We start from the raw sequence: 25,938 nt of genomic DNA on the forward strand, positions 1-25,938 counted from the left end.
GCTGACTCTCGGGATTGAATCGAAACATTTCAGCAACTCAGTTGGTGTTGTAGGCGCTTCTTTGTAAACTCATTCAACATTCCAACAGCAAACTGAATCAATAAACCACCTCACGGATACTTTTAACAGTCTGCTCCTTTTCCCACCACTTAAGCGACATGAAAAGATTGTTTTCATATTCAGTTTCTTCAAAAAAAGATGTTTGCAAAACAGCCCTTGATAGATCATTTCGACATGTGCTTCTTCATCCGCTGGATTTCCATCTTAAGGACAAAATATGAGATATTATTACTTCGAATCTGATCTCAGTTTCACCAGAGGAAATAATCTGCATTGTACCATGTACCTCTACCTGTAAAGTTAGGTGAATCCTCTTTGTGTATAGTGCCACTTTAGAGACTTAAAATGATCCATGGTTTTCACAAGTTCTGTTACAAACATAAATCTGAAAAGTGTGGCATGCATTTCCATTGAGCCCCCACTCTATACCCCTTTTTAAAATCCAGAGCAACTATGGTGTAGGCAGGAAATTGTTGTTATAATAGAAAAAAGGCTTGAAAACATCAGCCTATGTGTGTAATTAATTTCAAAAATGTGTTTCACTCGGTGAACTGAGTTACTTAAATTAATTAACTTCTCTGCAGCCCGGCAGTATGGCTGCATGAAGCTCACCCAACTACAAAAAAATAAAAAAAACAGTCCAAACTCAACCTCTCTTGGAGATTGAGTTTGGAGGTTGAACTTGCCTTACTCATTATAGGTGATTGGTTGTGGCTGACTTTCTTGGAGCCTCTCTTCAAGATTGCCACTTGCCCTTCAGATCCCAAGGTTTTATTTTTTTTCTAATCTGTCTTGAATATCTGCAACGTTGCCTTCTGGTTGTTCACGCAAATCACTTTGTCTCTTTTAGTTACCATTTAGAGACAGATATCTAACCTAAAATAAGTGGTTAGGTAGATCAGTCAACAGATGTGTAGCTTGTTCTCTATGTAGATTAATATTGTCTGTGTGGAGAAGGTGGCTGATGATTTATTCAGCTTTAAAACTGGTATCTATAGCCTGTCTTTTGTATGAGGTTCAGATCTATGAAAGAAACTAGCTGGGACAGATCATCACCTTGATCAGAGGAGCTGGCAGGATCCTGAAACATTAGCGACTGAGTCCAGTCTGGACATAGTTGGCTTTTCATGGTATCATTTGAAGTCATTTTAAAATAAAGTGGAATGGAAAGGGTAGTAGCACTCCTCTGAATTTTAGGTTGGGTTATTTAACGATTGGGCGTAATTATTTAACTCTGTATTTTTTTACCATTAACGGCCAGAGCAAAGGGTTCAAAGCAGATGAAATTCAGGGCTGATGAAAAAGCAGTTTGTTGAAATAATTCCTACAACATTTTCTGATCTTCTCTAGAAGTTAGCATAAACAGAGTTGGTGCTCATTCCGCTTGACAAAGGTTAACTTTAAACTCACAGAAGCTCATTTAGTGGCTCATAAATGTGGTTAAATTGTTGTACCTAAAACCATATCATCCTCAGCTTTTATGCATATAGCATCAGCCCAACATACATAGATAATTAGATGATCACCAGGATGATGCTTGATGTATCTTAGGTCCTGATTCAGTATTTTCTTTAATTATTCCTCCTTATCTCTGAGGTTTTAGGCTCAACTCTTCTTTGGGACTGTTCCTCACTTTGTGCCTTGCTCATGGTCAAAGCACACAATGCCCAATACGCTGAGTTCAGTTAAATTTTTTATGTTAATTATTCCCTCATTTGTGAGCAAGTCCCCGAGATACATTTTGACATTTGACATTCGATCAAGAAAACAACCCCTATGGAGAAAAAAAATCTGCCGTCATCACTCCATAGGAAGTTTTCAGATTAATTCAATCTGAAGTAGATTATATAAAGTATAAACATATGACCGAAAGAAACTCCTTTTTACTACCACTGATAATATTGGTTTGCAGTATAACGTAAAAGACCCAGTGAGATATATATATATATATATTTTTATTTTTATTTTTATATAATTTTTAAGGAAAAGATCCTTCTTCTGAGCTGTTAAAAGTGATCTTTTCCCAACTTCAGGAGAGCAAACAGTGCAAGCAATCACCAAAATGTATCAGTGTGATTTAAACACTTTGTAAATTAACAAAACCCCAAAATGATTCTTTCAGCACAGACAATCTTTTATAACCTGGCAAGCCAGGTTGATAATGTGCAGCACTCTACGTTCTGCACATTATTGTGTGTTTGTGAACGCACAAATACTGTGAGAATTCAGCTGGCAGGTAAGGTTGAATCTTTCAACGACTAAATTAGAAAGACAGAATCTGAGTCTGTCTTTTTTTTTTTACAAAGCCCTTGTCTATAAGCAATTGTTAAATCCCATTCAAACTATTGTGTGCCTGTTTTTAATTCCTATCCTGTATGACGTCTGTCTGTAAATAGTTCTCCTCTCTCTGCACAAGACTGTTATGTTGCACAATAAGAGAAGTTGTATTTTAATTTATTTGGTTATATCTTTTAGTTTCATTATTTGCACACAAGAGGGCAGTGTAGCGCCAGCAGCAGTAGGCCTTTGTCTTCAGGTAGGTTTCATTATGTAGAGACAGCTGTTTGCTTTTGTTTGCTTGTTGTTTGCCGTCTTTGGCAGCCAACCACAGAGATGCTTTCGGTATGTTTTACATACCTTTTGTAACTTATTAAAAGGCATATAAATGTATTCCTTTTAATTAGCAATTGTTTCTGCATACATTAAATGGTTTGCATAAAGATGAATTTAAAAAGATGTAAATATTTAATAGCTTTATTATTATTAAATGTGTTTACTGACACATCGATTGGATTTTGGATTTATTCAACTTTGTTTGTTGTCCGAGGTTGCCAACCACGAAGAAACAAAAGGCAATAAAGACACAAAAAATAAGTGTTGTCTAGCATTGGGTGTCAGGCCTTGCCAGGTTTAGGCAGTTGAAAAAAACTCTGTACCAAACATGATATGTGATTTTCTATAACTAAGTTAGGCTGCCACAGACTGACGGCTCGACTAGATGCAGAAAAATAACTTTCCTCTAGGCTCTGTTGATATTGAGAGAATCTATAATACCCTGATTTTACAGTTAGTGGAGATGAAGCAGGTCATTTGAATTGCAGCATTGAACATGTTTTGTATATATTTAGAGTCTTTTAGGTGTATTTTTTTTTTTTTTTTTTTTGATTTAATTAGCTATAGAACCTAGAAAAGCCAAGATGTCGTAATCCTTGGGTATTTGCATTTTGATTTTCTGTCGCAAATACATTTGGACTGATTAGGTTTCCTGGATTGCGCTTTTAGCTTAATCCTTAAGTGTTTATTTTCACTTCTGTATATTATTTAGTGAATTCTGTTCTTAGTTCATTCTAGATATTTTTTTGTATCATGTTCTGTTAGATCTCTTCCCTCGTTTCCACCCTCTTGCTCAGCTCTCTGCTGTCAGCTGTTGCTCCTCCTTACTCATCTGATTACTTACACCTGCTCTCCTTGCCTTCACCTCTCACTCCCTCTGTATGTACACTGTCTGGTCATCTCCCTTCATTTGCTGGTGCCTCCATATTACGCGACATCCTGCACATTCCTCAGATCATTGTTAGTCCTCTTTCTAGCCCTCCTGCTGTTGTAAGTTTAGTTTTGTCTTATTTATTAAACCTTCAAACTCACAAAGCGTATCCTGTCTGCACGTTAAGTTAGGGTTAGTTAACTCTGACCATAGCTGTGTCCAGGGTTAAGGTCAGCTGTGGCCTTGAAATTATGCTGGAGGAGGTTGCAGCCAAAAAAAAAAAAAAAATACTCTGCAGAGTTTAACTGTAAAATAAAATGGAAGCATAACTGAAGCATCTGTGGATAGCTGTAAGTGTGCGTCTCCCAGAGGGTTAAGCAAGGTCCAGCCAAGTGAAATAATTAAGCACTTTTCCGGCTAACATGTTTGAACAATTATGTACAATGACCAGCCATTCACTCCAATAACTAGAAGTGTTTTCAGATTTTGGACATTTTACCCAAGTTACCATGAATCTTTGCATCACATTTATAGTTGATGGAGAAGGTTCCACGAAGAGCGTTCATCTCCCCTGATTAAAATGTAGCAGAAGAAGAGCAACAAAGCTGTTCAAATATCTATTATATTTCGGGCTGTATGATTGTCATGATTTGTCTTGGATGAACCCAGAACACAGCACACACACATAGCTGGTTTCCAGAGTTTATTGAAGCTGCAAGAAGTGGTTGATAAAAGCCAGAGTCATTTACCAGACGGAGGGACCAGGACCAGGACCAGGACCAGGACCAGGCATGATGTTCAGAGGACTGGAGACGAATGGTGGGGGAAAAAAGCCTTCCAAACCAGCCAGGTCCATGTAATGCAACCATTTCCCTAAATTTATGTTGTGGATTTAAACATTTATGGTTGATGGGAATGGGGCGACTTACGGAAGTCCTAGATTGATCTTCTCATAAACAGTGATTTGCTTTGAGTTGTCTTCTATGTTCCCATTGAGCTATTTATGAAGGCTCTCATTGTCCTGTTGTTGTTGGACAGATTCAAGACCTCCAGGATTCATGTGTTTAGCATAGCATTATGTGTTTTCCTATAGTCAATCCAGCAGCGGTGGTTCTCTACTCAGCCTCGGGCGCTTTGGTATAACCTAACGGCAAAAAAAGGAACATTTGAAGGTTTTTTGCCGTCACATATTAATTTATTAATATCTTAATTTAGTTTTGACCTGTTTAGTAAAATCGTTTAGTTCAGGTTTGATCGATTGATTGATCGTTAAGGGTAAGCAGAAACCTTACTAAAACCCCTAAAGTTAGACTAAACAGCGTTTTTATCACCTTTAGTTAAGGCTTGGTTACTGGTTTTTGTCGAAGCATTTGAGACTTGTCATGGTTGAGTTTTGGTTTGGCTTTGTTTATCTGTTATTTTCATTTTTTCATCTCTTTTGGGTTAGGTTTGACTTTATTTATTGTTAGTTTTCAGTCATCAGTTATTTTCTGTCATTTTTCACTTCACCTCCTCAGCAGTCAGTCACACCTGATATCATTTACCAGTCAATTAGCCAGACCCTGTTTCCACCTGTGAAGTGTTCTATTTAAACCTGCCTCTGCCTTCAGTTCAGCACTGGGCCGTCATCATTCCACACCTCTCCATGCCAGTCCCTGTTTTTGCCTTGGAAGATTTGTTTTTCTTGTTTAAGGTTAGTCCTGCCAGTTTTCTTTAGACTCTTACTTTGCTGTTTGTCCCTGGAGAAGTTCTGCTCTGTGTCCTGGTGTCTGCAGAGAACTGCTAACTGGACTAGCCATCCTGGAAAGGCTCTGCTCTGTGCTCTGGTGTCTCCTAAGTTCTGCTAACCTGACTAGCCGCCCTGAAGAAGCTCAGCTCTGTGCCCTGGTGTCTCCTAAGTTCTGCTAACCTGACTAGCCGCCCTGGAGAAGCTCAGCTCTGTGCCCTGGTGTCTCTCAAGTTCTGCTAACCTGACTAGCCGCCCTGGAGAAGCTCAGCTCTGTGCCCTGGTGTCTCTCAAGTTCTGCTAACCTGACTAGCCGCCCTGGAGAAGCTCAGCTCTGTGCCCTGGTGTCTGCAAACGAACTGCTAACCTGCTGTGGCTACTGGGGCTGCTAGCTGAGCAGTTCTGAGCATTCCCGGCTGCCTGGATAGTCGTCAGCTCCTGCCATCACATTCATCCCTGACCTTCTGCAGTCCTGAACCTCCGGTCTTCATCACTCACCACCCAGTATACTTCCTTCAATAAAAACTCAAAACTTTTAGTCCCGTGTGTGCGTCCTGAGTTCATCGGTAAACAAAACCCTGACAAGACTTTTAACCAGAGGCAAAGAAATGCAGTCTGAATCTCCATGAAAGCAGTTTTGCTGCTTTTCAAATTCGCTAAATAGTGTTTCTTGTTTTCGTTGCAACAACCTGTTTGAAACAGGGTCTTTGCATTTGGATAGATCATACAGTCACATCAACATTATAGAGATTGGAATGAAATATTTATAATGAGTTCTGTCGCTATTGTTATAAGAATTATTATTCTGAAGTCACTATGGCCTCACACCACTCGGACAGAGGAGGCCTGGAGACCTGATGTCTGTGTATAAGATCCACTGTTTGCTGATTGCAAGGCCAAATGCTGCAGCTGCTGAGGGATACTGATTGTTTGTGTGGATGTTCTCTGATGTCAAAACTCATATTTGAAAAATAATTTCCCGTGCTTAATCGCATACATTTGCAATATGTTGGGGCAACAGTGGCGCAGGAGTTTGTCGTGTAACCGCGGGTTTGCAAGTTTGAACCCCCACTCCGACCGTTTCAGTTGTATTCTTGGGAAAGACAATGCACCCGCCTTGCTTCTGTCAGTCTGCCCCCAAGGCAGCTTTGGTTTTAACTCATCACTATCAGCGTGTGAATGAGCGAGTAAATGGCAGAATGGTTGTAGAGTACAACGCTTTGGGGGTTTTACTTGATAGAAGCGCTGTACAAGTGCAGGCCAAATACCGTATTGACACTATGATATTGTCTGATAAACACAAAATTTACAAGAAATGTGATTAAACTGCGGTGTTTTAAACTATGACAAAATTAACTTTTGCAATGTTTCAGGCCAGAAAGTAGCTGTGGAAACCTGAACATTTTCCCGACACTTCCACCCCCGCTGCGCTTACTGTCAGATCACCTCCGGCACGTCGTGGGCAGGTGAGCTGACTGGCAACACACCGGTGACGAAGATTTCCGAAAATGTTGGAGCACTTTTACAATATAAGCATAATCTTGAAAAACTGGTATTTCAGGTTTACACAGCTATATTGTAAACACTTCCAGTATTTCTTCCGGGCTTTATTCTGGTCTTCGACATTAAGAAATCACTATAACCTAAGCAGTGTATTGCAGTGTTTTTGGGGAATCAGCGTTTAGACCTCATCTGCTTGCTGGGAGCATCCCGTCTGGATCCCTAAGCTACTTTACATATTTCCTTCTTATGTTTTCATGTTATTAATCATGTAATTCTGCCTTTGCAGTTCGGCAAGACTTACTACTTAAGACACTGAAGCTCTTTATCTTTGTGAAGTATTTATGTCTGATTCATCAAACAACCAGCAGATCGCAGTATAACTTCTTACCAAGTCCTGTATTCTATAATATTGAATATACATCCCATTAATAGTAACAGCAACTTTGCTATTTTTTCCTGGCCACACACATGGCCAAAAAATAGACTGGCGACATGTCCAGGGTGTACCCGCCTCTCGCCCATTGACAGCTGGAAATAGGCACCAGCACTCCTCACAACCCCAATAGGGATAAGCGTGTTTGGAAAATGGATGGATGGATAATAACAATAAACTAATGAGATTAAACTGATCTGCACAAGTCTCCACCTCTTTCAAATACTTCATTTTTTGCATGGACTCAACCTAAATATTTTAGGTTATCAAGCTATTGTTATCTAACAGTTTACAGCACTTATTTAAAATAAGTATAAACAAGTTAATGAGAACTGAGTTCTGCTCACTTGAAGTTTTTATTTAAACTGAATGTTGTGGTTTACAGAGTGTACCCCCCTCCCACACACACACACACACACACACACACACACACACACACACACTTCTTCTAACTCTGATTCATTGTTTTCCACACAAGTTTTTCTTGTAACTACCAGTAGAGCAAGCTGTGAGAACAACACTTTAAAGTAATTAAATACAATATGATACTGGTGGAATGAGCTTCTGCTTTATTATTTATTTGCTTTTTATTTACAGCAAGGTCACCAACATGGTGCCCACAAGCAACAGGTAGTCCCCCAGGACCCTATGTGGTGCCCTCAAGCTTGTTCAAAAAAGTAGCACAACCCTCCAGTGAACTGCATCTATAGTGTTATTTTAATCAGGTGTTCTTCCTTCTTAATCATACTTGTATTTACATAGATTTAAAAATGGCAAAAGCATTAAAAACATGTTCACATTAATGTAAAGTTAAGGTGATCATGGACTCTTGTAGTTCAAAAGTCAGTACAGGCAGCCCTTCACCTGCCCCCGCTCATCCTCAAGACCTTCTACAGAAGCACCATAGAGAGCATTCTGTCCAGCTGTCCCTCTGTGTGGTGTGGAGGCTGCAGTGCCTCCGACTGGAAGAACGTGAGGAGAGTGGTGAGGACAGCAGAAGGGATCATCGGGGCTCCTCTTCCCTCCATCAAGGACATTTCATCACAGCACTGTGTGTCCCGACCCTGTAACATCATCGGGGACCCCTCACACCCCCACCATTGACTGTTCTCCCTACTGCCTTCTGGGAAGAGGTTCCGCAGCTTCAGCTGCAGGTCTACCAGGTTCTGCAAAAGCTTTTTCCCTGTTGCCATCAGACTGTTGAACTGCCGAAACTGCTGAAGCCGCAAAATGGACTCTGTACTACATTCGCATATTGCACATTTGCACATATGCCATCAGACCGTTGAACTGTTGAAGCCAAAAATTGACTCTGAACTACTGAAGCCACAAAATGGACACTGTTTCACATTCGTATATCTGCACATTTACACATTTGCACATATGCTTCAGACTGCTGAACTGCTGTAGCCACAAATGGACTCTGTACCACATTTGTATATTGCACATTAACTGCTGAACTGCTGAAACCACAAAATAGACTCTAAACTGCTGAAGCCACAAAATGGACTCTGTACCACATTCTCATAGTGCACATTTGCACATATGCCTTCAGACTGTTGAACTGCTGAAGCCACAAATGGACTGTACCACATTCGTAGACTACACAGTTTTTAATAATACTCAGCTATACACTGTGAAATCGCACACTGTCTATTTCCCCTGCATTGTTTACATTGTTTACATTTCAATTGTTTAGATAAATCACCGCTGCACCTTATCCTGTAATTTACTGCAACTCACTGTGATTTTTCAAGCTGTATGCAAACGAAATTTCGTTCTGTACGCACTCTGTGCATACAAAATGACAAATAAAGTTGTCTAAGTCTAAGTTCATGTGACACAGTACCGATGAAGTAGCTCTTAGTTTCAAAAAGGTTGGTGACCCCTGTTTTACAGTTTTCACTTTCTGTTGGTGAAGATTCTCAGTCATCCAGCTCATGATCAATCCAAAAAAGATTAAAAATAAAACAACTGCACATCTATGTTGAAGATGTTTTGCTGCCCATCCAGGAAGCTTTGTCAATTCAAAATGTCGGAGTAGGAGTAGTGTGGAGATCCAAGCTTTACAGACCGGCAGGCGAGGTTTCATTAGAGCTTAGATTCACATGTAGATTCACCCGGAACTGATCGCCACAACGATGGAGAGTCGTTAGAACTCTCCATTGTTGTGCAGGTCTACAAAGCTTGGAGCTCCACACTACTCTAGACATTTTGAATTGAGAAATCTTCCTGGATGGGCAGCAAAACATGTTCAGCTTCAGAATGGAAGTACAGCTGTTTTATTATTAACCTTTTTTGGAGTTTTCACTTTCTTACTTTGCTTTGCAGGAACTAAAATCGGTTTTATAAATACTTTTTATGTAGACTTTTGTCGGTTATTTGGTTAGGTTTCACCTTACATTGAAAAACATAAAACAAGTCGAAGAACCAGTTTAAAGCGGGACCAACGTCACAGGTTTTTTTCTTTTCTTCCTACACCTACCTACAACGGTAATAACTCCTAGAAAGGGGTGTGGTCATCCTTGTGACAGCTTGCAGTGCGGGAGTAATGTTTTGCTGTTCTTCCTGTATACTTCCTGGAGTGAACGCCTCCCAAATATGTGGCGATCCAAACACAGGAGCGCTGTAGACCTTTGACACAGCAAGCCACAGAACACATCACAACACAGCTAAAGGTAAGGATCAAAAACAACAGATCTCATGAAGGATTAATCCAGTGAGAGCAGGGAGCATTCAGTCAGTGTGTGACGTCTGTTGGAGCTGAGAAAACCAACGGTAGAAAGGTCAAGGTGTTGTGTTTTGGCCGACAAAGATCGAATGTGTCCGTTTCTCCGTCGTGGCTGTGGTTATTGCTGTTGTGAGACAGGAAATTAAACTTGTTTCTGGTTTGTAGTTTGCCTAACCCGCACCTCCTCTGTAAATAAGTATTTTTTTCTGTTCTGATCTTTCCCTACATGAAGGAGTAGGTAGATAAGAAAGCTCTGCACTCATTAACAGCCACTTAAAGACCAATAGAGTTTTTATGATATAGCAAAGACCCAATTCAGCCTAAGTAGTTTTTATCTGCTCACTTTAACATTGATGTTTCTGTCTACAGTTAACTCGCTGCAGTTCAAGATGTTTTTGTGGCCGTATCTCGCACCTTTTCTGCTGATAACAGCTCACCTCTGCAAAGGTAGGCAACATGACACTTAGAAAAGAGAAACGCATGTCTGTCACATGGTTGTCTGTGTATGATATTCAAACACAAACCTAAGAGGATGCTGACTTCTGACCTTAGGTGTATCACAAGTGCAGCCGCACAAACAGCCCGGCCGCAGCTGTGGAACTGAGATTTCTTGAGAAAAGCAACACATTTATAGTAAACGACCTTGCTTTGTGGTTGTACAGCTCACCGTTCTGGGAACTGTGTGAAAGGAGCCTGACTCCTGTTGTGCAAGAGACTAGCTGATGATTTGTCGAACGTTTCCAGCTGTACTGCCTCAGCAAGTAATAAGAGGCAAGTTCCTTTGCAAAGCTCAGGAGGAAACCCACTAATACAAATTTTTTCACCATCACTTTTGAAGCCCATATTTTGGTAAGCTTTAGTTGACAATTTTAAGAAAGACGAGAGCTTGGTGGAGGAACTGCGCAATCGAGCGCCTGAGTAGACATTTGGATTCAATTGCCTAGCGCGTTTTAGATCCGCCCCAACTTTAAGATACCCGATTGAAAAGTCATCAGTCGTTGATTGAAGCGAGGTGTTTTTGAAGCAGAGATGCATCCAAAGCATCTAGACCAGTTTTTCCTCAAGGCGAGAAACACAGCTCTTGACGCCTGAAACTATTTATGAAATAGTTTGTCACATTACAACCACAAATTTCTCCTTTTTTTTCCCTTTATACTGTGATCTACGATTACTAAACACAAAGTAGTGCATCTTTGTGAAATGGGGCTAAAGAGATGCATGATTGAGGAGTTTTACAACAAAAAAGGCCTAACTATTTTCTAATTAAACCATAACTATACACAATAAACACTTTCTAAATGTACAAATGATAAATTGTAAATCACTGTTCTAGTTCTAGGCCTAACTAGTGAGAGGTACAGTTACAGGACACACACATTTTAGTGCACCTGAATCACAAAAAATAAAAAAATAAACTACACAACCTCTCATGAAGAATGCTGACCAAACTCAAAGTGAGCATCTTTTTTTTTATTTTCTCCACTAGCCCTTCCGGTTCCGAATAGATGTGAGAAATTCACAGACCTAAAACTCCATCACTCCATCATCGGCACAAGACTCAGAGTCAGGCTGTTGCTCTACACCAGAGATGACGACAGCTGTGGCGCCCTCCTGTCCCACACCAACCTGACCGCGCATCCCCAGTTCAACATGTCCAAACCAACCACCTTCGTCGTCCACGGATATCGGCTCACCGGATCTCCCCCTTTTGGTTGGGCGACCTCACAAAGAGACTGCTGGCCAAAGAAGACATGAATGTTGTAATAGTGGACTGGAACTATGGAGCTGCTACTCTTAATTACCTTAAGGCAGTGAAAAATGCATACAAAGTGGCAGAGAACCTCACTGCTTTCATTAAAATGATGCAGGTGCAAAGTGTCTTTTATCCTCTGTAACCAAATATCATGTGCCAAGAGAACAATGTCCCTGACAACTTTGTGCAACTAAAAAAAAAAAACTAAAAACGTTGTTTCAGGATCACGGTGCTTCTCTGAGCTCGCTGCACATGATTGGAGTCAGCCTGGGAGCCCACATTTCCGGTTTCGTGGGAGCTAATCTGAACAGCTCGATCGGAAGAATAACAGGTACGTTCTGCATGTTGGAACATGATTTTGTGTCAGTGTGATTCAAAGTGCATAGACTTGAAAGACTAAATTCTCTGAAGCCAGAATTGTTATTTTAAATTCAAGTGAATATAGATGTAAATGTCCTTGTCCTAAATGTCCTTCTGTAATGCATGTTTTTGAGAATATTATCAGACTTAAGAATGATTGAGGGATTGGTGGCCTACTCATTAGAGAGCAGGGCACTCGCATCCTGGAGAGACCTTAAGCCCCAGAATGATTGATTAAATGCCGGTGACAAACTTTATTCTTAAGAGCAGTGGTGGCCTAGTGGTTAGAGCGTTGCACATGTCTCCCAGAGGTTCTGGGTTCAACTCCCACAGACTATCTTTCTGAGTCCTAGCCCATGACCCTTAGCACCAGAATGCTCTTTGGGTGCTGCACAGTGGTAGCCTGCTGCTCATCAAGGGGGTGGATTAAATGCAGAGAACTCATTTTGTTGAAATGACAATAAAGAGGATTATTATTCAGAATGAAGTCCAGATAAGTAGGTAGCTGTTTTGAGGAAATTCCTGGGAGGGGATGCATACGTTTGTGGAAGAACAGCCTGTTTTACCCTAATATAATTCTCATGTATTGCAAAGTTTTTTCATCCTGTCAATTTTTGGGTTTAAACATCAACTGACCTGTTTATCTGATCTGTACTGATGTTATATTTGCAGCTCTGGATCCCGCTGGGCCCAGTTTCACTGGCAACCCTCCAAAAGACCGACTGGACCCCACAGACGCTCAGTTTGTCGACGTGCTGCACACAGACATCGATTGTCAGCTGGTTTGATTGTGGCTTTAAAGTACAAATTGATGTTGTTGTTTTTTTTAAAAAGATGTGTGTTTGTAGCGATTATTGTATGTCTTGTTTGTTTTCAGTTCTGGGATACAGGGCACCACTGGGTCATGTTGATTTCTATGCCAACGGGGGAACAGACCAGCCTGGCTGTGCAAAGACTTTGTTTTCCGGTAAGGTTGGAGGAATGAGTCAACTTGTGTTGCTGTCTAATGAGCTGTAATTTTTTACATTATGATATTCCATATTATACAGGATCCTCCTATTTTAAATGCGACCACCAGAGGGCAGTGTTTCTTTTTCTGGACACTATAAATGAGACGTGCAGCAGCCCGGCGTTCCCCTGTTCCTCCTTTGCGGATTTTCAGGATGGAAAATGCACAAGCTGCGACTCATTTGGCGATGCTGGATGTCCTATTTTTGGTTGGTGTTGTCATTGATTACATTATTACCCAAATACTTCTTATTCTAGTTCCTTGTACTTGTGCAGTCTTATTCAATAACTTAGAACATGTATTTCTAAGAGGCTTGTTTGTCAAATTAAAAGCCCCGCTTGAATAAAGCTACCTTTAAGCTTGTATAAACATACTTTTCATTAAGTTCCCATTTCTGCATGAAAATCTTTGCTTTTATTGTTGGTCTTATGCAACATTATAATCCTAATTGTTGTGTTTTAATTAGCTGGAGGTGGAGAAAAATCATAATTAACAGAAATAATGGTTTTAAAGCATCATCAGTCTGTGTTAATCAATATAATGTGTTTCCCTTAGTGAACTGAGTTGCTGCAATAAATGAACATTTCAATAATATTCTAATTTATTAAATATAACTGTATAATGATACACAATGGTGTGTGTGTGGGTGTGGGTGTGTGTGTGTGTGGGTGTATGTGTGTAGACCTTTCTTAACATTCAGACTCATGTACATGCGTGTACTCCAATCAGGTTATGATATCATCCAGAGAAAGGATATACTGATTCAACAGAAGCAAACAAAGTACTACTTCACCACAAATGCAGAGTCTCCATTTTGCGGTAAGTAAGCTCTATTTTGCTGAGGTCATCACACTCTGTGTTTGGGTTTTGATTTTTCTTGCTCTTTCAGTATTTCCTTGTTGTTCAATTAGGCCTTGCCGTATCTGTCATGTTTTGTAGAAGTGACTCAAGTTCACAAAGGGGCTGTGGCAAACACAGAGCTTTTAATAATGAAGAAAATAAGAACTTACAGGTTGGTCTTGCACGTGGAGAACAGTCCAAGAAGCCCATGACATGAAACGGGCAGTCAAACAGAATCCAGAGCAGAACAACAGAGGAATCCAGCAGAGAACCAGTGAGTTTAAATAAATAAGCAGGTGAAGCTAAATGACAAGCATTTCAGAAGAGCAATCAGTGTAGATTTGGCACAGCTGTGACAGAAGGAAAGCAGAGAAGCTGAGGGAGAGAGACTGACACAAAAGGAGCTGGGCTGACACACAAAGGGACCTTCAACCAAGGGGAAATGTTAACCAGAGAAGAAACCGAAATGGTACTTAATGTGCAAAGAACCGAACACAAGGCAATGAACACAAAAGCATGAACTAATATGGCAAGACCAAGACGAAAGGAACATACATAAACAAGGAAATGCTAAAAAAACACAAATGAAACCCCAAACCCAGACAACTATTTTAATCTATTTAGTAAAAAAGGATACCCAGGTATCAGTTATAGAGTGATATATTTAAAGTGTTTATTTTCCTTCCTTTTTATAATCATCTGTTACAGCGAATGAGGTCTATCTCATAAAAAAACAATTGTACCTGCCTGATTTTGTTTGTGTTTCCACCTAGTGGTAGTACATTGATTTTCATCAACAACAGAAAACCATCTTTACTCTGTCTGCACCTGTGTATTCAGCCTTTTATTCCTTGAAGAAACAAATTAAAGAAAACATAAGATTTTAGTTGTTCATATGTTCTCATTTAGAATTTCATGCCATAGGATCTCCAGCAAGCTAAAGCAAACATAATTCAAGCCAATTTAGCACTTTACGTAATTTCCTTTTTACTGAGTGAGGATTTTCTGCAGAATAGATTTGTTTGTATTTTTCAAAGAAAGGGACAACAGAAAAACTAAACATAAATATAAATAAAGGATAATTGAAGGACAAGAAAAAAATTATTAATTAAGTAAAATAAATTAGTAGAAACAGAGCCTTGTAAACCAGAGTCATCCAGTGTGTTTATTGGTTCACATTCAAGGAAGACATGCCACCATTAGTGTACAGTTCACAGTGGTGGGTGAGGCTACAACCGCCAATAAATCTCAAAGCACAGTAAAGGACAGTAGGCAACTGGTTGCAGCACACATATACACACCATTGCCATAATCAAGCACAGGCAGAAAAGTGGCTGTTATCAGAAGCTTCAGTAAAAGAAACCTAGCTTCAACCTTGATTTAGAGATGAAATGTTTTTCTTCCGCTTATCCGGGGTCGGGTCGCGGGGGTAGCAGCTTCAGTAGGGAGGCCCAGACGTCCCTCTCCCCAGCCACTTGGGCCAGCTCCTCCGGGGGTATTCCAAGGCGTTCCCAGGCCAGCCGGGAGACATAGTCCCTCCAGCTTGTCCTGGGTCTTCCCCTGGGCCTCCTCCCCGTGGGACGTGCCCGGAACACCTCACCTGGGAGGCGTCCAGGAGGCATCCTGACCAGATGCCCGAGCCACCTCAACTGGCTTCTCTCGACGTGGAGGAGCAGCGGCTCTACTCTGAGTCCTCCCTGGATGACTGAGCTCCTCACCCTATCTCTAAGGGAGAGCCCAGACACACTACAGAGAAAACTCATTTCAGCCACTTGTATCCGGGATCTCGTTCTTTCGGTCACGACCCAAAGTTCGTGACCATAGATGAGGGTAGGAACGTAGATCGACCGGTAAATCGAGAGCTTCGCCTTTTGGCTCAGCTCTCTCTTCACCACAATGGATCGGTACAGCGCCCGCTTCACAGCAGACGCTGCACCAATCCGCCTGTCGATCTCCCGCTCCATCTTCCCCTCATTCGTGAACAAGACCCCAAGATACTTGAACTCCTCCACTAGGGGCAGCACATCCTCCCCAACCCGGAGAAGGCACTCTACCCTTTTCCGGTTCAAGACCATGGTCTCGGATTTGGAGGCACTGATTTTCATCCCAGCCGCTTCGCACTCGGCTGCGAACCGCTCCAGTGAGAGCTGTAGATCACGCCCTGATGAAGCCAATAGGACCACGTCATCTGCGAATAGCAGAGACGCAATCCTAAGGCCACCAAAACGGATCCCCTCAACACCTTGGCTGCGCCTAGAAATTCTGTCCATAAAAGTTATGAACAGAATCGGTGACAAAGGGCAACCTTGGCGGAGTCCAACTCTCACCGGAAACGAGTCCGACTTACTGCCGGCAATGCAGACCAGACTCTGACACCGGTCGTACAGAGACCTGACAGCCCTTATTAAAGGGTCCGGTACTCCATACTCCCGGAGTACCCCCCACAGGATCCCTTGGGGGACACGGTCGAATGCCTTCTCCAGATCCACAAAGCACATGTAGACTGGTTGGGCAAACTCCCATGCCCCCTCCAGAATCCTGCTGAGGGTATAGAGCTGGTCCAGTGTTCCACGGCCAGGACGAAAACCACACTGCTCTTCCTGAATCCGAGATTCAACTATCCGACGGACCCTCCTTTCCAGAACCCCTGAATAGACCTTACCAGGGAGGCTTAAGAGTGTGATTTCTCTGTAGTTGGAACACACCCTCCGGTCCCCCTTTTTAAATAGGGGGACCACCACCCCAGTCTGCCAATCCAGGGGAACTGCCCCTGATGTCCACGCAATGCTGCAGAGCCACGTTAACCAACACAGCCCCACAACATCCAGAGCCTTAAGGTACTCAGGGCGAATCTCATCCACCCCCAGGGCCTTGCCACCGAGGAGCTTTTTAACAACCTCGGCAACCTCAGCACCAGAGATGGGAGAACCCGATCCAGAGTCCTCAGGCTCTGCTTCCGCAATGGAAGACGTGTTGGTGGGATTAAGGAGGTCTTCGAAGTATCCCGCCCACCGAACCACACCACCCCCACTATAAACAGTGTTGGTACTGCACTGCTTCCCTCTCCTGAGACGACGGTTAGTGGACCAGAATCACTTCGAAGCCGTACGGAAGTCTTTCTCCATGGCCTCTCCGAACTTTTCCCACGCCTGAGTTTTTGCCTCGGGCGTGGGGAGGTGAAATGTTTAAGATTAATTTTTATAAGAACATTCCACATCAGCAGTTAATCCCAGACACTTGTAACCAGTGACTAGCTACAACTACCCAAGAGCTTTACCTTAGGTAGTTTTAATTTAGGGTATATTGTTCAAGGAAACAGATGAACTTCCAAAAAAAAAAGAAAAAACAGTTTCAATTGCTCCAGATGGATATGTACTCCATCAGAGGCAGACACTGAAATTTAAAGTTAATTACAGAATCATCCGCATAACGATGGTAGGAAACATTTGATAGGATTGTGCACAGATGTAGATTGTGAACAGAACTGGTCCCAAGACTGAGCCCTGAGGTACACCGTTCCTAACCTCAAGAAAGATGGGGTGGAACTATATCCAGTCATTTGAACACACAGTGCCCTACTTGCCAAGTAATTTGCAACAGTTGTTTGGAGGTGCCAAGGAACTGTGATCCAAAATGTAAAATGCCTTGAAAACGTCAATAAAAAATGCCAGAAAACGTTTTTGAAGCCAATACCGCAAAAACTTTTAGGTCAGTCTGAGCCGTGTTGTGCTGCTCCCTAAAAACTTGATTAAAGAGGATTTAGGCTGCTGCTATGTTCTATTGCACTGTTGTAATGAAACGTTAACTACAGTCATTTAACATGGCACATTCATCTGTCGGGTTTACAGAATATTTAACATAAAACAGGGCAGTTCACTACAAGACAAGGCACTAGAAGCAGATCTCACAACTTTTCAAAATTTCTTGGGATCAGGTTTCCAATTTTTATGAAAAACCAAGAATTATTTTGCCCTTTTTTCCTAAATTTACATAAGAATGTCACAAGCAGTATAATAGCATAGCAATATCACAGCAAAAAGACTGATGTGGTATAGGAAATAACTTTGTATGACTATGTTGTGCTCTTTTAGTGTCAAGCTACAAAGTGGATGTGAAGATTTGGAATAAGAACACGCACTGGGGGTATATAGATATTAAGTTACGTAATGGTTCTACGGAAGCAAAGGAAGTCATTGAGCAGTAAGACCTATTTTTCATACTTTAACTTGTGCTACTGTAATGTTCTACCATAACCTACTGTTTGGGTGTTTTTCTTTGCTGATAACCAGTAAAGCAACGAACTTCAACAAGAGCACAGACACCACACTGCTTGCTCAGTTTGACAGAGACATTGAGCGAGTGAAGACGGTCGTTCTGAAATACCACCCTGGAAGAGCGTGTCACTCCCAACGTAAGCTCCGGATCCTCAAAATCCGTTTCACGCCACTGGATCACAAGGAGAGGTGCGCCACAATAACCCACTCTCACATTTTTAACTGTGTACCATCAAAAATAATTTTTTTTACTTTAACTCCAGGTTTACAGCAGCGTTTTTCTCTTGCAGGGCTCTGTGTCGGTACGACGTTCTTCTTGAGAATAAGAAAGAAGTCGAGGTCGCCCTTTATCCATGTGTAGAAACCCAGCCCTGAAATCAAGCTGAACACGGCATGAAGAACTTTCATGACGAAGAGTCCTCTGGCTCATCGGTGTCTCAAGGATAGGTCAATGAGAAAACATCATGGATGTCAAATAGATTATTTGAAAAGGCACCACCCGGTCAATCACATGACTTCTGATATTTTACTTTAAAAAAATATGTATATTAAATGCATTTTTATTTTTTTCAATTAAACAAAAACAAAAGCAGCTTCAGAATTGTATTTCTTAACTCTGCTCTACTGTTTGATTTTTGTGTCTGCCAGTGCCAGCTTCGCCAGGAATATCTAGCTTTGTTTTGCTACTGACTGACTCTGAATGCCAGATAACCTGGTGACAATACGTCAGACAAACAGAACCTTCCAGTACTGTGAAAAACAATTTTACACAGTCCTTTCTGCGTTCCAGCTTATTAAAATATTATCTGTACCTTTCATTTATTTGAATAGACAATTTATTTGTACTTAATACAAACAAAACATAAGGAGCTGCTTGCTAATTTTATATTTCTTTACATTAGTTAAAAAAAACTGTTCATCTTCCATCAAAAGACAAATGTATTATAGTTTTTAATCTAGATAAATGTGCCCAGAAATATATCGCTTCACGGTTTGGAAAATCCCAATCCAGATACTATGGCCCCAAACCCAATTTTAGTCATTTAAGATCAGAGAATGGCTGATTCCGAACCCCAGACTGATACTAAACTCAACACAAAACGTATTGACATGTGTGTTTTGTCTATTATTAAATTGTAACAATTAATCCAGGAAAAGCGTTCAAAACCTCAACAGTCTGGAACCTCCTCCTAACTCTTCAATCATTATTGGGTACAGGTAAGCCGACGTGTTTGTGTTGGTTGCGCTGACGTTAATGGCATGCCAAAGCTGACAGTGTTCATTGTGGCTGTGGCCCATTCTGTCCTTTCTACTGCCAAATTCTGTAGCTTTGAGGATGGATTTGTCACTGATTAAATCCGTTAATTTCTCTGCATTGAGTGTTACTCCAGTAATGACGGGGCTTATTTTCCTATAAGGGAGATGCTGCCATACATCATCACACTACATCCACCAAAAGTTGTTTGCCATCTATCGCTCTCTCTCTCTCTCTGGTGAGCAGCCGTCAGAATATATATCCCATTCTGTACATTTGTGCTTTTAAAGTCTTTTATCAGATGGGAGTGAAGAAAAATACGATATAGCAGGTTTCTTGCGATGGTGCTGGCTTTCCTTTGGAGTCTGCAGGTGTAAATGTCTATCAGAGAGGTCAGCAGAACCCAAATAATTGTAGTTCTTTACTCTCTCAACCTCCTCGCCAAGTGTTGAGAGGGGAGTATGTGTGGTGCACTTAGTTTTTCTCAAGTCTATAATTACTTCTTAGCCAGACCCATCGTTAAAACAAAGAAATAATCAAAGTAAACATGCATTAAAGTTAATAAAAATCAAACGTGTGAATGTGTATGAACACCCAGTAGCATTTGTATCCCACTTTACTTGCTCTGTGTTTCTTATCAATTTTCTTGACAGGATCATATTTTGTCCCAGCAGGAGTTTCAGATGTTATTGTGTCATTTTTTTGATACATTTTTTTTATTAAAGAGTCTTGGTGAGTAAAGTCAAACATAATTTTTATTAAAACATATGCATAAGGAGATCAAAGACATTACAAAACGTGTCAGTGGGTCTGGTCAGGATAACAAAGGTGTTGTTCCATCTCTTATAGAGGGGGAGGGGGGCTGTGATAAGTTGTTTAAAAAAAAAAACTCTTACTGTCCTTACTGCCCCTGTTCTGACATATCCCATTTAAAAAGTTGTTCTGTTTTGTAATACACTGTAGTTGCTCTTCTCCTTGTCTGTCTGTTTTGTTGTGCTGGAATATAAGTGAAGTTCCTTGTCTGTATACCCCCAAACCTGGCAAATAAAGTTGATTCTGGTTATTCTTGAAAGCAGTACCTAGCAGCACCGACCTGTACTGCAGCCTTGTTTTGTCAACAGACAAAGAGGAGAAATGATTCCTACCCTAAAACAAATTGCCAAGCAAGTTAATTATAATGCTGCAGCTTAACGCGTTTAAATCTATGCATCCAGCACATAAAACAAAGTATAACATTTCCGTTACAACAATCTCTGGATCTAGCTACGAAACAGGGTTAACTGGCTTGAAAAGGCCTCTTCAGTGCTCTGACAGCCTGTCACTTAAAACATGCATAGCATTCAAACCTGTTATTAAAGACGTACAAACCTGCTGTCTTCATTAAAACCTCCCCTTGCTCCCAGACTGCTAAAATGTTAGGCTAATAGCAGCACGTTTACTCTCTATTTTAATATGTCTGGTTGATCATTTGATCGGCCTAATGCAGAGTCATTCAGTCTTGTGTGGACAAAATCAGAGGAAAAGGCTGTTCTCATATGCTTTGAAGGCTGTGAGGTTTAATGACTAGTGCCTCAACTAGATCTCCCCCAGACATCGAAGCGTGTCTTACTTTGGCACGCCCACCCTAGTACAGACATGCAGGAAGCTGCAGCAGCCAAAACAGTCTCTTTCACAGTGAAAATTATTGTAAATGGAGCACATACTATGATACAGTTTTGCAAGCCATGCCGAGACATCGGAGCTGGAATTTAAAATACTGGCTGGTCAAAGCGCAGCGATGCGGTAATCTGGGAGTTGATTTCAGTCACGGAGTCTGATACTGACCCACTAAAGATGCCCTGATTGGACCCCCGTGCAGACTCTCGGGATTGAATCGAAACATTTCAGCAACTCAGTTGGTGTTGTAGGCGTTTCTTTGTAAACTCATTCAACATTCCAACAGCAAACTGAATCAATGAACCACCTCATGGATACTTTTAACAGTCTGCTCCTTTTTCCACCACTTAAGCGACATGAAAAGAGTTTTTATTAAGTTTCTTCAAAAAAACAAAAAAAATGTTCGCAAAACAGCCCTTGATAGATCATTTCGACATGTGCTTCTTCATTCGCTGGATTTCCATCTTAAAGACAAAATATGGGATATTACTTCGAAGCTGATCTCAGTTTCACCAGAAGAAATAATCTGCGTTCTACCAAGTACCTCTACCTGTAAAGTTAGGCGAATCCTCTTCTCCTCATCAAGCTCATTCATCAGCAGTTTAATTTCCTTGCTAAAAAAAAAGATTTTTTTTAATAAAGGTTATAAAATATTAAAATATGTCATCGTATTGTAATATTGTGCCATTGGTTAAACTGAATTAACGATTAGGATGACGCATGGTTGTAAGGAAATTGAAGAGGTTGCCTGTAGAAAGTGTCGAGCCCTACTTGTGCTGACTCTTCATCTGTTCAAACTGGTCCCTCAGGTCTCTCAGCTCGCTCTGCAGCTGTTCCACGTCTGGTTTGGTGTTTTTCTCCGAGCTCCGTGGTTGGGGGTCTGAGTTGAGGGCTGGGGGCGCTGCTGGATGCAGAACAGCAGAGAGCGCCTTTGGTAGCAGGGAGGAGAAGGACTCGTTTGACATGTTCTTGTCTGTAGCCTATAAGGGACAGAAAACGTAAGAATTTCCAGCCGCCCTCAACAAGGGTGGTCCAGTGAGATAGTGGGATTCCCAGTTGCCTCACCTGAAGGAAGGAACAGTTCTTACTCGCTCCCTGAGTGCTTTCTGGATGTGTTGAAGAGTTCATTGCTTCGGTTTGGTTTTCTCTTCTTTCCTTCTCAATCATAAATGTGACCTGTAAGCAAAGACTAGTTTGAGTTTTCTGCTACACGCAGCGCTTTCCATGATCATTAGCGCCTCTGTGTAAAAAGCCTTGAAATGGTCTTTTGACACGGTAGCAAATCCTCACATAGAAAAAACTATAAAATCATAAAAATCCAACCTTTTAGTACGAATACATTCATCCCGCTGGGGGGTGTATACAATACAAAATATTTGTTTTTAACTAAATCATTAGTGTGACTGTTACTGGCACCGCTAACACTTCTCAGAGCATAAACGTAATGGAAGAACATATGGATCGGATGAAGAAACACAGAGCTCAATTCATCTTAGCAAATCTTTAAAAGGGGAAAGACAAGCAGAGCATGTCGGCAAAAGGTGTATTTGTTGTTGATCTTCATCAGCTTGGCAAAGGCTGCTGCAAAATGACTAAACTTATCTGTATCGACAGTAACAGCAATAATGAAAACAAAAAAATGGAACACACAAAATTTAACACAAACAGTGAAAAGGAGGGTGCGCATCGGCCTTTCACTTCCAAGGCTCAGGAAGCTACAAGGAAAATGTTGCTCTGGCTTCACCCTGCTAAACATTTTTTTCACTGTAACACGCGTGTTATACCTCACTTGTAAGTGGCCTGTACTTGTACTTGTATAAAGCACTATACAACTAAAGTTTGTAGTCCAAGTATCTTGATTTGCTGCTACTATTACACTGTGATTCCCACTGTAAAAAAAAAAAAATGTTTTGTTGTTGTTCATGTACAACACTTTTAATCGTCTTGTTACTGAAAAGTGCTTTATAAATAAACTTCCTTTGCCTTTATCAAATCTGATTTTAAAAAATTCCACCGCTAACCTGGGGTAGACTGACAGACGCGAGGCAGCCAGAGAGACAATCAGCCCCACGACCACAAACAGCAGGATGCATGAAGCAACTTGCCCAAGCACACGACTGAGACCGTCAGAGCCGGGTTTCAAACTAGCAACCCACCGACTACAGAGCAAAACTTACTTGCGTGCCGCTTCTACACGTTCTACCGAACTGTAACTTGAATTTAGCAACAGTCACAAAAGTAACAAATGAATCTCACCTGATGCAAATGTTTCAATCCCCTCAGCATCAAGGATATTTAAACTAGAGATAAAACTGATGGCATATTAACTTCTAATTAAGGCAAATAATAATAATAAATTACCACCTGGAGGCACTTACTGAATTAAAAATCCAGAACCAGACTGTCAGCTGGTCTGACGTCATGACAAAAGTAAAGTACTGAGTTTTAGGTCAGAAGGGACTAAAACTTTTATTTCTAAAAGAAAGAATAAATGTTCGGTGAAGGATCTCATGCTCACTGCCTACAGCAGAGGATGTGTAATGCTGAGCGCTTCTTACTTTCTCAAAAGGCCCTGGAAGTACATAACAATGTGAACTCTTTGAAATACACGAGACATTTAAAATCAAAAATTAGTTGACCTTTCTTGAAAACTAAAAAAAGGGGTAATCATTGTCTCTTTTAGCACAATGATAACGAGCGTAACGGCCAGGTCAAGTCAACACGGGGACGGCTCACAAGGGGAGCTGAAGAGAAGACTCAGGGAGTCTGACTTATCTGGAGAGGTTGTCCACAAAGAGGATGCTCAAAGCTCTCTCTGACTGCATGCTCCAACATAAATCTTCTTAATATATTACTGGGAAATGAGACCGGTGCTAATATTACCAGCAGGGTTGTGAATAAGTGTGGTAACTTAGTGTTTTAACACCAGCTTTTTTTTTTCCCCTCACTGAATAATTGTACTCAAATTAAGGCTTGGATTTCATTAAGTTGTGCTGTATGCTGGTGAAGATTCTCAGTCATCCAGGTTATGGTCATTCCAAAAAAAAAAAAAAAAAGTTAAAAACAAAGCAACGGGACTTGTTTTTCGTAGTTGAAGACGTTTCGCTTCCTCTCCAGTATCAAGCTTTATACTACTGCCAAACAAAGGCCTTTTATTACTCCAGACTTTTTGAATTGAGAAAGCTTCCTGGAGAGGAAGCGAAACGTCTTCAACTACGGAAAACAAGTCCAGTTGCTTTGTTTTTTACTTCTTTTTTTGGAATTAAGTTGTGCTGTCTGAGATTGTGCTTCAGCAATGACAGATTAATTTACTTTAAAGCATTTCACACAACTTTCAGACGTTCTTTAGCTATTTACTTAATCCAAACTGAATGGTTCCAGGCCGTCCGCGCCGTGAAGTCATTATCTTTGATTCTAGTCAATTACTGATCTCTGTGCTGGACCTCGTGTGCTACTGCTGGGGCATTTGAACCTTGCCACCAGTAAGGAGCCAGAGCAGATATCTTCAGCTGCGGCCCGGTTGTCTGTTTGTGTACCAGGCGGCTCGGGGAAGTTAAATTTATCCCAAGGACGGTGGGAGTACAGGCACAGACACACCATGCATGCTTTTTTTTTTTTTTTTTCAAACAAGAGCTTGTCGTTCTGAGGGAGGTGTTTCAGTGCAATGCAAAGACTGGGCTAAGTTTTATACTTCCCAGAGACCGAAGCTCTGACTGTAACGTCTCATCCGCAGCAGGACCTCTCTGCTCGGTCAGGCCCTCCCATACAATTGAATCAAACTCTTCTGTGTCTTTAAGAGGAACAGAGAACAAATAATGAAACTCTTACTTGAAGAAAGAGAAAGAGAGTATTTCAGAAGTTTCACTGTCCATCGTGGCGGGGCTTACCAGGAATGAGGGCCGAGTTATAGCTGCCCATCGTATCAGAGTTGAAGGCAAGCAGAGGGAAAAAACCTGCCTGGACTACATCTACAAATGACAGATGGGAGCAAGTGAGCGGTGAAGAAACCTGCAGAAATCTGATCTTTCTGAAAATAGGGGAAATTCCTCCCCAGTCCTCTGAAGAGTACAGTACAGTAAACAACTCCAGTTGAACCATTAGATCACCGGCTCAAACCAGCGACTGTAGAAGCAGCTGTTCCTCATATCCTAAGGATGGACAGCACCGACGAACGCTGGTTCCAGTCCAGATAAAAAAATGACCTGAACAAAACGACGCAGGAGAACAGCGAGGAACCTTGAGCGCACACTCACCTCGTTGTTTTCACTGCGTCCCGGCTGATGTATGCAGCAGCATCTGAGGTAACCCGATCCAATCTTTTGTACTCCACTGCGTGTTGTGATGAGTGGTTCCGTCACAGCTAAGTTTAGAGCAGGACAACAAATATCACGGAGGGGTGTTTAGGGGCAATGGCTGTTACAGCCCGAGGGGCTCATCCAGAGAGGGTAGCAACTGGGGTTTTTGAATTCATTCTGACGCTTAACTCCTTTTCTTCCTAAAAAAAATTAAATTCAGGAGGCCTTTTTTGGCATGTGATGAAGAATGAATTTGAAACAGCAGTCCTCTGGTACAGGCAAGTGAACATAAACAACAAAAAATCCATGAGTTTATTAGCAAACTTATTGGCTGTGTAAAGAAGCTGTGCATATTTTTGCATTTTTGGAATGAAGCAATGTCCTCTATGCAGAATTCAACACAACACAGACGTATGCAACAATGTTGAGAACTTTCTTCTCGCCTCTCAATGACAATGGCCTCATTTTTCACCTCTACTAAAGGGCTGCCCCCCCCCCAAAAAAAAAAAAAAAACTCTACAAAAAAGGAATCCCAACCGTAGACTTTCTATAATCAATC

At 41.3% G+C, this 25,938-nt stretch overlaps 3 protein-coding genes across 7 annotated transcripts in view; 2 read left to right on the plus strand and 1 right to left on the minus strand.

Moving 5' to 3' along the window:
* The window catches only part of LOC105919876 (lipase member H), a 33,080-nt gene extending 12,663 nt beyond the window's left edge, over positions 1–20,417 (plus strand). For both annotated transcript variants that reach the window (XM_036143167.1, XM_036143166.1), the window contains one exon: positions 20,257–20,417. The gene's annotated coding sequence lies outside the window, so the exon portion shown is untranslated. The remainder of the gene's footprint in view (positions 1–20,256) is intronic.
* Positions 191–25,681, minus strand: si:dkey-71d15.2 (SH3 domain-containing kinase-binding protein 1). Of its 4 annotated transcripts, none has more exons than XM_036143168.1 (7): positions 25,338–25,664; positions 24,972–25,052; positions 24,780–24,874; positions 22,150–22,260; positions 21,856–22,064; positions 21,635–21,698; positions 191–263 (listed from the first exon to the last, which is right to left on the minus strand). In XM_036143168.1, the coding sequence occupies exons 2-7, from the start codon at positions 25,000–25,002 to the stop codon at positions 225–227; spliced, it is 549 nt and encodes a 182-aa protein (XP_035999061.1). In that variant the 5' UTR covers positions 25,003–25,052; positions 25,338–25,664; the 3' UTR covers positions 191–224. The 4 variants fall into 4 exon arrangements, 3 of the variants coding, with proteins under 3 accessions (XP_035999061.1, XP_021167790.2, XP_021167789.2); XR_002427282.2 differs by lacking the exon at positions 191–263 and adding an exon at positions 20,166–21,548 and having other exon boundaries at positions 24,787–24,874; positions 25,338–25,656; XM_021312115.2 differs by lacking the exon at positions 191–263 and adding an exon at positions 20,166–21,548 and having other exon boundaries at positions 21,856–22,013; positions 25,338–25,681.
* On the plus strand, positions 9,768–18,708 carry LOC105919887 (lipase member H). The gene is given in 12 exon segments (XM_036143165.1): positions 9,768–9,884; positions 10,307–10,384; positions 11,424–11,642; positions 11,645–11,805; positions 11,913–12,021; positions 12,723–12,824; positions 12,928–13,017; positions 13,100–13,267; positions 13,789–13,878; positions 17,991–18,099; positions 18,189–18,362; positions 18,464–18,708. Coding segments are annotated over 11 exon segments (1,365 nt in total). The 5' UTR covers positions 9,768–9,884; positions 10,307–10,326; the 3' UTR covers positions 18,549–18,708.
* Positions 25,682–25,938: the final 257 nt, after the last annotated feature.

This window comes from Fundulus heteroclitus, chromosome 11, assembly GCF_011125445.2.
Source record: "Fundulus heteroclitus isolate FHET01 chromosome 11, MU-UCD_Fhet_4.1, whole genome shotgun sequence".
NCBI classification, from domain to species: domain Eukaryota; kingdom Metazoa; phylum Chordata; class Actinopteri; order Cyprinodontiformes; family Fundulidae; genus Fundulus; species Fundulus heteroclitus.